This window comes from Nyctibius grandis, chromosome 3, assembly GCF_013368605.1.
Source record: "Nyctibius grandis isolate bNycGra1 chromosome 3, bNycGra1.pri, whole genome shotgun sequence".
NCBI lineage: Eukaryota > Metazoa > Chordata > Aves > Nyctibiiformes > Nyctibiidae > Nyctibius > Nyctibius grandis.
In genome coordinates, this window is record NC_090660.1 from 105875686 (window position 1) to 105891693 (window position 16008).

The window sequence follows — 16008 nt, forward strand, 5'->3', positions numbered from 1 at the left end:
CTAGCAATGTTGAAATCAGTTTTCATTCTTTTCCATTAATTTGCCATGTGAGGGTTAAATCTTACGAGCTGGCACAGACATGTATCAGAAAGCCTGAAGCAGGTGCAATACAGGTATTTCCAAGAATCACTGATGGCCAAAGAATTCTTCTCAATATGCCAAATTATAATGAATTACACCTTTGTCAGCTAGTTTTATTCTTTTCAAGTTTAGCCATGAAACTGCACCAAACACAGAATACCTTTCAGGGCAATGGCTATTTTGTCAATTAAGTAATTACCAAAATTGTACCTCATGTCATCATAGTTACTGGCCTCAGAATAGCTCCATAGACTCAGCCCAGTCTTCAAAGGCTGCAACTGGTCTGCATTATTTACTCTGGTAACTACAGCAATTTGGTCTCCCTGAAGATCTGTCCCAGAAGGATGTATCATGATTTAGCTGAAGAAGCAGATGAAGTAAGAAGATCCTAACCCTTTAGAGGTCTCTTTAAATAGAGAATGAGCAATGAAGATGAAGGCAATGCCTACATCTGGAAGAAAATAGAAGCTCCCTGGATGGAATGACTGTTATGAGATGTCAACGATACTGAGGAATCAAACACAAAGTTCACTACAGTGGGCAAAACCCAACAAGGTATCTTCCATTGAAGCACACTCTGTCCAGGCCTGTGCAATTCCCAGTTACACATGGGAAGCCCAGTAAAGTGTATCTCTTTCTTGTGCTCTGAATGGATGTGCCAACGATGCTCAGTTGTGCAGCTGCAGTATCATACAAGCAGTCCCTACAGAAAGTTCACTTTCTAACGTCTTACATGGGCCAAATCCTTGTGTCTTTGCAGTGCTCTAGCCATGGTGGTGAAGTCATTTTGTGGAGTGACAGGGGTCATTCTCAACAGGAGGTAGACATGAGCCATGGTAGAGAGGCTGCACCTTGGATCAATGGGTTAGAGGTGAGAGCCTTCCCACTGACTGTGGGTGTCTCTGATCATCTGGCATTTAAGCAAGTCACCCTCTGCTCCCTTTGAATTCGGTAGAAATCTGGTCATTGTAGATAATTCTGATTAATCTCATCTGAAAGCTGATGTGTGCTTTCGTTCTTGAACCCTGTGCTCACTGACCGTACTGATCAGTTTTCCACCAGCTGTAAAGAGTGCATAGCTGTTGAACTTGACATCAAATGGATGCTATTTCATGGACACCTGGATTGATATCAGATGAATCTTGTACAGGATATTTGGACAGGTTGATTTCACTAGCTGTATAGATACTACATTCCCACTGTAATGGTGAGATCTTTGATTCATTTCTGCCCTGTTCTGAGTAGGCTGGATTTCCAATTCCCATGAAAAAACTATTTGTCTGAGGCCTAGGGAGCGTATTTATCCCTCTGTTGTTCAGGGACAGGTGACAAGAATGGTATTCATTTATTTGTACATTGATCTTAAATATGGCACACATTCATGGATTTGCAGCAGTCCATCTCCAAGAGAAACAGTAAACAGAGAGAAACAGACCCTGACAGCATCCTACATTGTGGAGCTCCCACGGGACAGAATAGCAATACTTTGCACATCTGAGGAGCTCAAAGTGCTTGGCAAATATTAGTGAATTGAGCCTTACAACCTGTATATTAGTATGGAAGTATAACTCCCAATTAACAGATTGGGAAACTGAGGCACGGTTACATTATGCAGCTTATTTAGCAGCATATAAGTCAATAAAAGAGTGGAGTGTATAAACCTGGAGTTCCCTACACTGAACAACCTTATTTTTGAAATAGAAAGAAAATTTGGCCCCCTTAAGTAACAAATGGGCTGAGCAAAAGATTTTCTACAAAATAGCATTGTAGTCACACTTCAAACAATTTTGTAAACACTAGTGGAGATTTTCAAAGTAGTTTGAGGGATTTATATTCACATTTTATAATAAATAAATACCCATGACCAATCCCAGGAGGTGGCTTTGACAATTTCAAATTCTACCCCTAATTTCATTTTGACATTGTCTGTCATGAGTAGTTGTATAATAATCACATGAGGAACATTTTCTTCACAAAATCATTTCAATAAGGTCATTTACTTTGACTCAGCTTTTTCCCTGCTTTGAATATTAGATATTCTTGGCTAGGCTGCTTAGAGATTGATTTACTTATATTGGAAAATAGATTCAGATGTTATATTTCCACAAAGGGATATTGCTCCTGAAAATATTTTTACTTTGCTGCTCTGTTACAAAATGTAGCAAGGACCACCATATCTCGCCTGTTGTCAATTCACCATTGTGGTCTTGAAGAGTATCAGATAGATATGTATCATAGAAGAAATCAGCTGTACCATTTATATAGGGTAAAGTCATGCAAACCATGCTCAAAACTAAGCTCCTTAGTTTTGGTAGCATGAAAAAAACTGCATTAGTAAATTGTATGAAATGGTGCAGAATGACTACCACTAATATCACATGCATCTTACGCAGCCATTGGTGTTTTGAACTAGTAAGCTTTGGGTGTAGAGTAAGTGAGATATACAAAGTATGCTTACATTACACGGAGAAGTCAACCAGTGACTGTCCCCACACGCACTTTTAAACTGGCTTATTTGAAGGGGTCCATATTGAATCTGAAATCCCATCTCCTGTAGAAGACAAAGGCATGGAGCCGCTTGGTGTAAAAGGGTCGGTGTCTGTGTCCGTTTCCCCCTCTGCTAGGTAGCGTTTCTCTCTCATCCATGCCGATCCTCCATTAGGACCAAACGGGAAGTCGTCTCTGTCTTGGGAGATACTGAAGCCACTTGGGGAGCGCTCAAGTTCCTCATGGTTGACGGAGAGAAGGGATAATGGAGTATCGCTGTCTCTTGTTAAGCTCCTTCTCTGCCTTGGAGACACCTTATCTGAGTAAGGGCTTTGTAGGTCTCCTTGGGAGTGGTAGCTAACCTGGGAGTCCATTAATGTAAATATAGGCAAAACTGTTGGCCTTTCTGCATGTGAAGTTGAGGAAGGTGTGGCCTGCAGTTTGCCAGAGTTTTGCCCACCTTTTGATAAAGGTTGTGGATGAGTCATATGACCATGGGCTGAGAAACCATAAGGACTGACTTTGTTGACTGGAACCTGCTGGAAGTTGTAAGGAGTTTCATGAGCACACTGCTCAGTGTATTTATATATTATTGTTTTTAATTCAGAATATTTGTTTTCTTCTCTCTTCTTTGCAGGAGAAGCAGTTTCTTTCAATGGACTTATCTCAGCGACTTGTATTTGCAGCTGTTCCATATGATGCATATGCATATCAACAAGAAAATCCAGTTTCTTCCCCATGTCATTAACCTGAAAAATACCAATGCTGTGATATTGTCTCAAGTCAGTTGTTCAATGAAAGAGTCAGTGCTCCCATAGGTGCACTGCCCCAAGCAATGGTGTGCTGCCATCTTTATTGGTCATGAAGGTAATTATAGGATAATCATGACTTTCCCTTGGAAGCTGGACTGAAGTATGCCAATTTATCCTCTAACTGCCTCAGATTAAGAAGACCTGTCCCTATGAACTGTGCCAAAAACAAAAATCTTAACATTGCTGGATATTTGGCAGTCCAGCATCCAACAGCAGTCTATAATGCTATGACCAGTGTCTTGATACCATACAATAAATAGCTATTACCAAAATACAACAGATGGAATTACCTTTGCACACAGATCTATTCTCTAACTCTTAATAGTACCACAACCTCAGCGTTAAATGTCAGGACTAATTTCCTTTCTCTTTTGATAGTACTTTGTACCTGAACATTTACATTCCATGAAAGGAATTAATGTGAATCAATGTCACTTGCCTCTATCTTACTTAGTTATGTATTTAAAAATGAGAGTGTCTTGATTTGCTAAGCAATAGGTTAGGATGCACAAAGAGGGCCCAAAAATACCCGTGGAGGCAATTCTTTTGAGTGCCAGACCCTGCAAAAGAAAGTGGTGCTCACAGCAAAACACCAGATATGATGAGTATGGCGTTTAATGGAATGAAAAAGTCCCATCTAAACATCATGGTTAGGGCCTTGCTGCCATATATAATGATATCCGTTCAACAGGTTTCAAAACACACACCTCCCAGTTAATTAAATTCTTTCATGAAAAACTAACAACATAGTTTTTTGATCATTAGTATGAGATCTGTGTGAGTCTTGATCAACAACAGCACAAATCTGCCTGCATCAGCCAAAGACTCACAGAAGTTATGTCAGCTTTATCATTTCTGTACAAGTGCCTCAGTCTCCATCATTGTCATGAAATTACATACCTGTCGTTCTACTTTCACAAATTTGCCCATCATACTTTGGTCTTCAATATCTGCTGTAGATGCTTTGGCTACATATGGATCATTTCTATAAAGAATTAATAACTCTATTAGTGTTCAGTTTTTCTTTGCATCACAGTAAGTAATTTATATCAGAAAACAGAATTACCATCTCGGTGGTATATTCATATAGATCCTTGGAGCACCATTTAAGAAAAGATTGAATTTAGTTATTTATCATACAAACAGGAGCAAATGTCTATTCTATGAGATTCCAATGCATTTCTAAAAAAATGTATTCCTGATTTCTAATTTAAAATTGTTTTGGTTCAAAATTAAGATAAAGACTAAGAAAAAACGAAAGCAAACAAGAAATTCAAAATGAAAGTGAAATTAACCTCAGACTTGGTGAAATAATTTCAGGTTTGTGAAAAATTTTGAGATAGTCTGGATAGTGAGTCTACAGATGGCCATGTGTTTTTAAATCTAATTCTTTATAATTATTGTTTTTGAAGACTGAATCTGAGTTTCAAGGCTGAGTGGTTTTTTTTTTCCCAATTTCATTAAATTTAATACTAAGTGGCAGAGACTGGAAATGATGAAAAGAGACAGTCTGGCCTGGAGATTTAAAGTATATTCCGGAATAAATTTTATCCTGTGTAATTTCCTACTGCCCGTCCATCAGATAGACTAACTTCAGGAGGTAAGAAGATGATCTCTGCTTAACGAAAGAACTTTGATTTATAACTTCATGGGATCTAGGATGGTCATTATTAAGTTAAATCTTTATCCAAAGGTTTCCAAAGAAACCTCAAAGGAATCTATGTCTTTTCACAACCTATGTCAAAGTCTAGAAAAACAATTTCTAAGCACTTGTTCTTTAACATGACTTAGAACACATACACCCTAAAGCTTTTGTCCAGTTCTCTTTCTGACAAAATTCAAAACATAGATGTGAATATATCTTACTAAAGCAGAAACTATAACTAAAACATGTCAGATTTTGCACAGGGGTTTACTGATGATATGGGCTCATTCAAATTTTGTAATCTGCTTTGTTTCCCAAATGATCGTTTCCTCTTCCGTATGTGTAGGTCTCTGTCTTCACATTTACATGTTTTTGGATTTTTTACTGGGTGGGATAAACCAGATAGAGCCAAGTTAATTTATTTTCTGTAAGATTACTTTCATTCTGAGCAACCATAACAGCTTTGGGGACAGATTGTTGATGGTCTTGTGTGGTTTTTCATGGGTATTTATTGACAGATTGATAGTTGTAAATAACAGAAGAAATGTAATTTATTATCGAATTCTTGCTACCAGGAATGCAGCAATAAAATAACATGCTGTAACTTTCACACCCAGAAACCTGGTATTGTAATTTATTTTCAGTAATTCTCACCAGTCATTGGTTTAAAAGCAGCATCATTAAAAATCTGGACTTGCCATTTGACAGGGGCTATAATGAAACTTTTTTCACTTCAGGAAGATAACTGGTTTACCTTCAAACTATTGGTGATTTTTATTGAGTTTTTAACTGGGTTTACAAGTTGAATGTTAGAAGTTCAGCACATCAGTAATCAAATGTACATATTTCATACCAAACCATATTTCCAAACCGTGCAGAAGCTGAGCTAGACAATTAAGAAGCCATTAAGTTTAGATTTCCATCATGCATTGTTCTTAGGGAAGCTAGTGTCTTTCTGGCTCATCATTTACACATATATATCTTGTAGCAACATATCTTCTCAGTACCATTACTATTACAGTATACTGGCTGGATGAATGAAGGGCATGCTTATTGGTATGCATGAATTTTTTGTTTCTGTTTTGGTCTGTGCAAAATACTAGGCATAAAAAATTCACCTGGGAGACTGTTGTGAAGGGTAAGAAAAAGTTCCTCCCTTTTGGAATTTCTTATGCTTGGGAGTAGATGGAGGTCCAGGTGTAAAAATCATATCTACTCTGAAAAAAAGAAAAGTGCAACTGCATAAGTCCATCTCTAAATGCTAATACATGACAGAAAATGCTATGCATCTCTGCAGCAAACAGCAAAGATTCAAAAAGGAAGCACGTTTCAGTTTGGTAATATACTGAGGGTCATGATGTATTTGTTCTGTTCTGGGTCCACAATCAATATATTGAATTGTAATTACCTGGTAATTTTATGGTAATTGAGTAATTATCTAGCTCACTGTTTCCAAACTTTGACATTTGAAACACATGACTTCATTTCCTTCAAAGGAACTAAATAGTGTGATTGTCAAAAAGGCTCCAATAACAGCTGCTCCTAAAAGTGTCAAGAGAGACCCACCAGGTTCTGTGCTGGATAGTGAAAATCAGAATTTGGCGAACGCTGGCCATTCTTCGTACTCTTAATAAACCAATTACTTTCTAGCAGTTATTGTGCCTAATTATCAGTAATTTTTTTTTGTCTTCCCTAATTATTCTTCTGGTTTGAAAAACATAACTATAAATGAAGTTTGACAAAGAATCTACTTGACTTTTTTTTTGGAACAAAACGAAAAGGATTGTTTGGGAGGCTCCAGCATGTTTAATTACACTCTTTTACTATACCAGTATATTCTGTCATTTGGCATATCCAACTGCTCAGGTTCAAGCAAGCCTCTGTTCATTCAGCCTACACACCAAACTGACCAGATATCAGTCAGCACTAGTTCACAGAGCAGTTATCTATACAATCAGACAATCCATGCAGGTACATTGCATGGCTTCATGGTGCCCCATGGAGTTTTGAAAATGGAACTCAAAAAAGCTCAAGGCAAACCTTGCAAAGCTAGCTAGATATTTGCTAGGCACCCAAGCATTGCTGGGCCATCAGCCAATGCCTCATCAAACTCCTACGGTATTTTGCTATTCACAGCAGTACTCACTTCCCTGGTTTTGCCCAGTTACAATCAGTGGAGATCTAGTCAACACAGTGAAGAAAACTTGGGGGAGAGTAAGGGAGATTCAACTATCAAATGAAGGCATCTGATTTAAGCAGGGTTTAATTGTGCCATAAAGGCCATTAATTATGTTGACTAGCTCTCTGTTAACAATAAGAGGAATCTCACATGGCTTGCCAGGATAACGCTTTTTTTCTAATAAGGTCTTCCCTGTATATGCGCAAAATGGATGTTGAAATTTTGTGGTTCTTCCACTACTGATGATTCTTTGTGCTGTGGCATGGCATTGCTGAGCTGAACATCACAAGGCTGGGCTGTGCTATGATTCTCGCCCTGACTTACCTGCCATAACCACTATATGAGATGGGCTCAATCATGTCAGGCACCTTTACTGCTGCTAGGACTCAAGCGAGTACCTGAGAGGGGCTCTGCTGTCCAAAATCACACAACACCTCAGTCTGAGATAAAGGAAGGATCTCCAGTATAAGGCATGTAGACCCCACCATAGGTAAGTGCTGATTTCTAACATCATGAGCCCTCCTCAACTTCCTGAGTTCAAAAAGATGCTACCACATTGAAACCTAAGCTCATGAGTTGCAGAGCTCATTTTATAGAGTAACAATGGTGTTTTGTGGTATATAATTAAAGAGAGCAGCTTTTCTAGAGCAATAATAGTGGGGTAGGAACCAGAGAAATGTTATACACTTGAAAATGAGATAGATCAGTACATGGAAAAGCACTTTGAAATAAGAAATTACAAAGTTCAACAGAAGGACCAAAGCATCCTTACAAGGTCTAAGTAAGTCTAGGTAAGTCCCAAATGTGCAGCAAGAGTTTCACTTCTTCAGCCCATTCTTGAGAGAAATCAAGGTTAGGCCTGCATGGCGTTTTGATGTTCAGAGTAATTGAGAGGGCTCAGGGAATGTGGAGAGTGCTCTGCTGAGACTGAACTAAAACAGCTACATGCATACACACACACGTGCACCCAAACCCAGAAAAGCTTACTAGCTCAATCTCTGACCTGTGCCCATGGTTCAGGAGGCAAGCAGCACAAATTTTTGTAGACATGCTTCAAAAGCACATCGGGATGAACCGCTTCTGTGAGGAAACAACTGTGGAAGCAGATTGTACCTGAACAGTCACAAGGGCCTGAAACTCCAATATTTTCATATAAGTCAATTTACACCTGAGTGAAGGGGATGTACAACCTTCTGTGCTGATGTATTTTTGCACTTGTATGAGATGTTTCACCAGGCACAGGTCAGCAGAGAATCCAGCCCAAAGACAAGCTCATGTAGAGCAACTATTGCTTTTATTTATCATCTGTAAAAAGGGGAGAAGGGGAGAAACTTGGCCTAATCAAATAAGGTGATGGTCAAGAAAATTCACAGGAGTTTTTACTCTGATTTCCTTGTTATAAATATGAGCCAGTGGTCTCTTCTACTGCAGTTACCCCTGCTAGCTGCTCACTTGCCTTTATTCTTCGGGGAAAAGGCTTTCTTACTGACCAGCTACGCTATGCAAAGACATAGCTTCTGAGTAGCCTTGTAGGCAAATAGGCCAACTATGCTTTTATTTTGCTGGCACAGCTATACATTTTCCCCATTTACGAGAGGATTCTTACCTTGCCTGAAGATATTTTATTCTGGAAAGCATATCAAGATGCCCTGCTGAGTATTGCTCTATCACATCCTTTACATCATAAGGCCTCAAAGTCTCCTTGAATTTTTTTTTATAGAGACGAAACTGTAGTATCCTACATAATAAACAGAAAAATTACTAACTTCTTATATAACTTCTATAATGATAATTTGCATTTTTATTGACTAATTGATAAATAATCTGAATGTTTGGAAATTGACCATATTATTTCAAAACAAGGCAATAAAACATAAGCAGAGAATCTCTAATATCGTACCACATTTGTAAATATATAATAGTTGGCTTTTCATAACTAACAGGCTAAAAAAAGTTATACACACAAAATGTCTTTTCAGCACTATCATCATAACTAGAAATCATTCAAATCTACAAGATCATATGTGGAATTTGATTTTGAACAACATAAGTCAGGAGATTTTGAAGCTGTGAAGCTGAAGCTGCTTTTTTATGCTTCAGCCTATTATAAAGTTAACTTATTGTATCTATAATGCTGTATCATTTCGAGCTTGGTTTTAATTTTGTGCCTGGGAAAGTTTCGGATAGGAAATGTTAATTAGATAAAAATGTGGAAGTTAAGAACTCAGCAGCAGTTCAAGTTATGGAGAAAAGAAAAAGTGAACTTCCTGAAGTGTCCTGGAAAAAACAGCAGTATAACATTATTGTTGTTGTTGTAACAATAATAATAATATAATTGCTGTTATTATTACTATTATTATAAAATGTCTTAGTAATTAATAACAGAATTCTTATTATAAGGACTAGTGCTGGCCAGAGCACTTGAAAACTGTTTGGCATTCTTTTTTTCATTCTTTTCTGTTTATATATTAGTTTACACTACTGTATCGTGGTAGATTAAACAAATAGACAAGAAACATATGTAAAGAATGAAAAGCATTTTATTTCTTTAATCTGTCTTAGGCTTGGGATCCAAGGGTTTGCTTTCTCGGTAGAGTCTCCATGTTCTTGTTAGTCTGAGTTGGGAAATTTCTGTTATCTGTTAAGATTCTCACCTGCTTTTTATTCAAGGTTGGTGGGGGTTTTTAACCCTTTTAAAATCTGTATAAACTTTCACTTAGTAAAAATAATTCTACTATGACTTTTTAAGTGTTTTTGTCTCTTTTTGACTCTGTTGCTTATAAATCTTTCAAGTTTTCAAAATTATACCTATGCCTGTTATAACCAAACTATATATGATAACAGGAAAACTATATTTAAAAAAAAACATAAATAAAAAATAGGAATCACACTGTTAGCAATTTCAATTTAAAATCTCCTTGATCATGACCCTGAAAAACCACTAAGGGTTTTGTCTGAAAGATTTACTTCCCATTAGCATTCAGGATTTGAGTAAACTATAAAAGGAAAAAAAAAAAAGCCTGGCTCCTGGTTAAGTTTAAAGGGAAATTGCATGAATCAATCAGATTTGCACAGGATGTGGGAAAGGAAGTTTTGCAGAAGTAATAGCATGTTTCACAGAGGTGGGGCTGGAAAACAGGACAGATGTATAGTCTGTGTTTGAAAGCAAGCAGGTACCAGGGAAAGAAAGGGAAAAGCGTGGAGGAAGTAGGGATGAAGAAACTTCCAGTGGGAGGGAAGCAGTCATAGGTAACATGAGCAAAGTCTGTGGGACATGTCTTTCAGCAGGCTTGAGGAAACGGAGTTTTTAATGACTGGTTCTCCTGCACCCAACTGGAAAAGAACCAGGAGAATATATATTATAGTTATATACATATAACTGTATGTTTATATATGTATAAGTATATATTTATATACTTATAACCATCTTCCTTGAACATTTTCTAAGAAGGTAATTTTGGGTCACTCCAGACTTGCAGTATTTCACTTGGAAGGTGGTAGCTGCCTGGCCCAAAACTTAACAACTTCTGGAAAAAAAAGCAATTATAATGAAACTATTTTCCTATGGCGCATTTTTCAAGGGGAGAGAGTAACAAATACTGAGTGGAGGAGTAATAGAGCATCAGTGAATGAATCGTATGTGCCTGATGTGCTAAACAGGTTATCAAACCTTACTAGGAATTTTCTAACCCTAGGGAATATCTCTTTGTGATATGAAAATAGAGGTGACACATGTCACAAGCTGAAGACTGCTGAAATGGAGACCTCATCATCTCTTAAAATATGACAGCTGAAAAGTATATTGCACACTCATACAATTGTTAATAAAAAAGAGTTGAATCAGCTCAGAATTTATTGTTAAGCAAAAATTCCAGTTTTACATAAATACTACAGTCACTAAATTGAGCAAGATGCTATATTTATAGCATATTTTAATGAGGAACTGTGTACAACATTATTTTATAATAAATACATTTATGGGGTATCTTGCAAAAATGGCATGGTCAATGTTACTGAAAAACATTTCCTTTCTGCATTTTTTCAAAGAGGACTTTAAAGAGGGTCTGTCTTGTGCTTTTCAATATATCTAGAATTACCTATTTTATTGCATTTAAAGAAAAGTAGTAACAGCAACAATGAATCAACATGTAGCAACATGGTAATGTGTTTTCCTGAAGCATAAGCATTCAAAATCAAAGCAAAGCATTAAAGAGCATCAGAGACATTTACCTGACAGCTCGGATGGCTGTCTTGAATGTGGGGATCATATCTTCCATAAGGAAGTCACTACTGTCGCCTCTCTCTTCTGCCATGGGTTCCCCTGTTCCTGCATCTGCAAAGCAGGTCAAAAAAAGCTGTGTGAACATCTGACCACGTAATGTTTAGAGGGAGGTCTGGCTAACTAAAGCACTATATAAAGCAAATGTAATTTAGTAAAGGAACATCTCTTGCAGGTTCCTCTTTCTCTGGTCAGATCTTGAAAGGGATTTCATAATTCTGCTGGGACAGCAGTAAGATGCATTATTTGAGGGAACTCCTCTCAGATTTCAGCATTTCTGAAATTTAGGAACTTTTCCTCCTTTCCAACGGATTTAGAAGTTTCCACTTTTAGGAGCTTTTACAATGATAAATCTTTGCCAAAATTATTTTATGTAAGGCTAAAACAGGTGTAGAAGCTATAGGCCAAGTTCTCCTCTCACTTGCTCCACTTGGAGCTCATGTAACTTCCTGAAAGAGGATAATCAAGTTCCCGGTGTGGACACCCAGAATACTTCCATGGTAGTCTGCCCAGCATGCACTGATACCAGCTGGCATAATAAAGGAGAAACTTGTTTAGAGACCATTTAGACACTAAAGATAGTTAGAGGAAAATGTGTACCCAGGGAAGCCGAGAAGAAAAATTCTCTTTCATGTTGCATGGACACCCAATGGAAATCTGCTGAGGGGCAGGAGTCTTGGGGAGAGTGGGAGGGAAGCAGCCATTGACTCTATAATACAAGGTTTTAAGAGATTGCAGTGAGGAGATATTTGAGATGCCTGGACACAGGCTAGTGCAGGGCTGGATGCAGTTTAGGAGGGAGCTACCTTAGCAGAACATCACTGCTCAGTGTGCCCTCTTGTTCTAGGTCAAATAGGTTGATTATGCCACTGGCTATATCCTGTATTGATTGCTGTTTTTTGGAGGGCCATTGTCTTATTTCAAGAATAGTGTTGCCTGGACTCCAGCATTCATTGCCCGGAGCTTCCCCAAATGTGCCATGTAAAACCAGCGACTGGCCATGCTTGGCCTAGAAAGTCACAAACCATCAACAGAAGATGCAGAGGAACAAAGTAAAATGGGGAGAATAGGGAATGGATAGAAAGAAATCAACACAGATGGGCTACCTTCTGAGCTTTGCCAAAAAGCGTACGCTTTCATTCGGAATGCAGTGCGAAAACGCTCCTTATTATTCAAGACAACATTCTTAGGCTCTTTTGAAGGACTTTCTTCAATGGCATCTACATTCAGAGGGGTAAATAGCTTTCCTTTAGTATTGGTACCACGAACCCGATCCAAGAGACCCAGCTTTTGGCTACAAAATAAGCAAAAGTAATCATTTTCCTCCTTTGTACGCTTTTAACTTGTTTTCATGATGCTTTAAGTATATAATGGGCTAAATAAATGTTTGTACATGAGGACACTGCTGGGGCTACCATAATACATCAACGTCTTTGTAAGCAAATGCTAAGCTCCACAGGTAATTAACTGCTTTTTATGAGCATTTTTTTATCAATGTTGAAAATGTTACCGGAGGGTCTTGCTATCCTCTCTATGTAATGTATCACAGTGCTTCAGCTCCAGTAGCATGTCTGAAGCATTAGATTTATTATTAATAAGACAAACAGTACTAGTTAGGCAGTTGTATTGTTTAATGATAAGGATGCTTGGCCTTTCCTGTTCAGTGCTTTCTTTAACTACTGGGTCTGTGGCAGGCCATTAAATGAATAACTCGTGTGCGCAGCCAGGACTAAAAGAAAGTCAGATGTGCTGTGAACCAAATAAATTATCAGTAAAGCACTGGAAAGGCATTGCCAAGCAATTACTAGCTACATGGTAGGGCAGGCTACCCAGTTCTCTCCACCATTCACTTTCAGTCATCTCTCACTATACTACAAATTGAGGTGACCTATACGAAGTGTAATAAAGTGACATATTTTGTTCCTCTGATGATTCCTTGCACTGCTCTCTTACAGATTTACTGACCAAAGACATTTTCCCTTCACTGACAACATATAGCTAGAACTGCATCTACTTGTCATCTTACCAGCATCAGTAACCCTTCTGACAGCCTGATGACTGTAACGGTCTTAAAGGCAATTAATAATACCACTGAAAAGAGCAACACAAAAGGAATTTGCTAGTGAGAGTATCGGCTTAAATATGCTCTGAACACTTCATAGGTGAAAGATAGTATAATTATTTGATTTGCTCATTCACTTTGCTGCTTAAATTGAACATTTGTTAAAAAAATGTGGGGCTAAGCCATGGGAAGAAAGCGTGCCTTTTAACCCATTCCTGGATGTTGCAGTGTGGGACAGCTCTGGGGAGAGGTGAATTGTGCATACGTGGTCAAGAGGCACCCAGGTGCAGGAGGGAAGAGCAGGCAGGATGAGTGGGGGGAGAGAAGCCATTGCAGCTATCAGGTTTCTGAAAGCCACGGGTGGGAGCAGAGCTGAAGGATGAACAGCAGTGGTGACCAAAGAAAGAGATTTCATAGGTATGCAGAAAGGTACCTGTGCAGTATGCTCAGCTGAAGCCACTAAACTTGCTGGCAGGAGAGGCAAGCGTGGGAAGGGTCCACAGTGCAAGGACATATTGGACAAAGATGGAGACTTGTGTGCAGACCTTGCAAGTGAAGGGTCTCACTCAAAAAACTGCTTATTCTCTGTTTAAGGAGTTATCTTGGTCAGATGAATTATTTTTGTGTTATAGCATCTCTAGTGTCACTGGTGCACTTCTGCGAAATAAGGATCTATTTCTATCTGAGAGCTCTGTCTGAGGTAGTACCCCTCCACAATGGAAGTTCTTAGGACATTCCTCTTAAAATGATAAAGGTGAGATGGATTTAAAGACAAATATGATGCCTTTGCAGCTTTCATAAGAGTGCTGACTCTGGTAGGAATTCTGCAGTTTACAGCATACAAAATTCCTATGTGATCCGAGCATTGAACATCACAGCTGTTGCAGGGGTTTGTGTGGCTTTTTTTAATATGAATTACTGAGGCTTTCATCTCTACTATCTGTTTCTGATTAATGTATCTTTGACCCAGAAGGTAATGAAATATGGGCTTCCCTGTCACAAAAGATGGAAGCACTAAGCCTTTGTGTAGGATGTTTTTTTCAAGCCTTCTGGATTTCCTTGTTGACAACACGACAATACTTCTGAATGCAACTTCTGCAGCCTAGTAAATTGAGATACTTGCTCTGTCAGAGTGTGTGTGAAGTGCATACGTGTGTGCAAGTATAGAAGTGGCAACTAAGGACTTGTGTGAGTATGGAGATACACAGCCAGTCCTGCTGTATCATCAATGCCAGGACTGAAGTCAATGATGTGAGAAAATAAAAGCAGGGATTCAAGTGAAAAATTAGAACAATCTAAGTGAGTGGTTTTAATATTACCCAGACTTTGCCCTAACGTGATTTCCTGAGGAATTCATGGCATGGAGAAAAGACAAACAAAGCACAGACAAATGTACAGAGCAGAAATCAGGGATTACTTCCTTCTTTGTAGAAAAACATGAGATGTTACCTGCTGACATCTGTGGCAAATTAGTCATCACAGAATACATAGGGCAGTCTCGTGTTCGGTCTTGAGCACTTGTTTGAAAAGTGGTTTCCATAGTGCTTGCTTTTGGGTTAGAATCTTGATCTGACTGATCGACCAAGGTGTGCTAAAGGTTAAACTGATGGTGAGTGCAGGGTCCCAGCAAGTGGTTTGTGTTCTGCTAAGATAGGGAGAATCCTGCGATCTCTTTTCTGCGTCACTATCACTTTTCTATTCTTTCACAGGCCATGTCTGAGAGCAGTAGTGCTTTACAAGACAGATGTCTTAACTCCATAGTATTTGTGAAATTTGGATTCCTCACGCACTCAGCTAAAATATATAGGAAACATACATACAGGAGAAGATGACAGCTAACGAGTAAGTTTTGAAAGGGCATGAAAAATAAAGGTGAGGAAGTAAAAGTCAACTGAATGAGTTGTGTTTGTGTTTTGGGGGGTAAAGTAGGGAAAAAGAAATTCTCATGTCTCAGTAGTAATAAAATCAAAGGTTGAAGGAGGAATTAATTTCAAGAAGGATGGTCAAGAAGAGTCTGGAACCATGGCATGTCACTGAAAAGGATTTTATGCAAAGAAATCCACCAAAAACCTAGCTGAGTGATAACGAGTCAGCAGGCAATATAAACTGATGGGCATGAAGATGTTAGAGTGAGTGAGTTTGTGAGGTCTTCAATGTGAAGAAAAAGAGACAGAATAATTAAGCATGCTTGGCATTGTGGTGATCTTTGTAGACTGAAGGAGACTGTGAAATAAGCAACAAGAAGCAAGAAACTGAAGCAGTTTTAGGATGAGTAGATCTAATCAGTGATACTAAAATGAAGACATTTATCCCTAGGTCTGAAAAAGTTTTATGTACAACAGGCTTGTTGTGGAGATCAGCTTTTCCTGGTAGGGGGATTAACAGGTCACCAATGATAGATGAATTTCAAATGAAAAGGGAGACTACAGTCCACCTGTTCTTCAGGATTTCAAGATTGATCAT

General features: G+C 38.4%; 1 protein-coding gene across 1 annotated transcript in view; it reads right to left on the reverse strand.

Annotated features, from left to right (window-relative positions):
• Positions 1-2422: 2422 nt before the first annotated feature.
• Positions 2423-16008, reverse strand: part of KCNQ3 (potassium voltage-gated channel subfamily Q member 3) — a 216352-nt gene continuing 202766 nt past the window's right edge. Inside the window, exons 10-15 of the mRNA XM_068396589.1 lie at positions 12590-12777; positions 11435-11537; positions 8811-8942; positions 6144-6242; positions 4281-4365; positions 2423-3317 (exon numbers count right to left, since the gene is read on the reverse strand). Of these exons, the coding sequence (XP_068252690.1) occupies positions 2583-3317; positions 4281-4365; positions 6144-6242; positions 8811-8942; positions 11435-11537; positions 12590-12777 (1342 nt within the window). The 3' untranslated portion in view covers positions 2423-2582. The remainder of the gene's footprint in view (positions 3318-4280; positions 4366-6143; positions 6243-8810; positions 8943-11434; positions 11538-12589; positions 12778-16008) is intronic.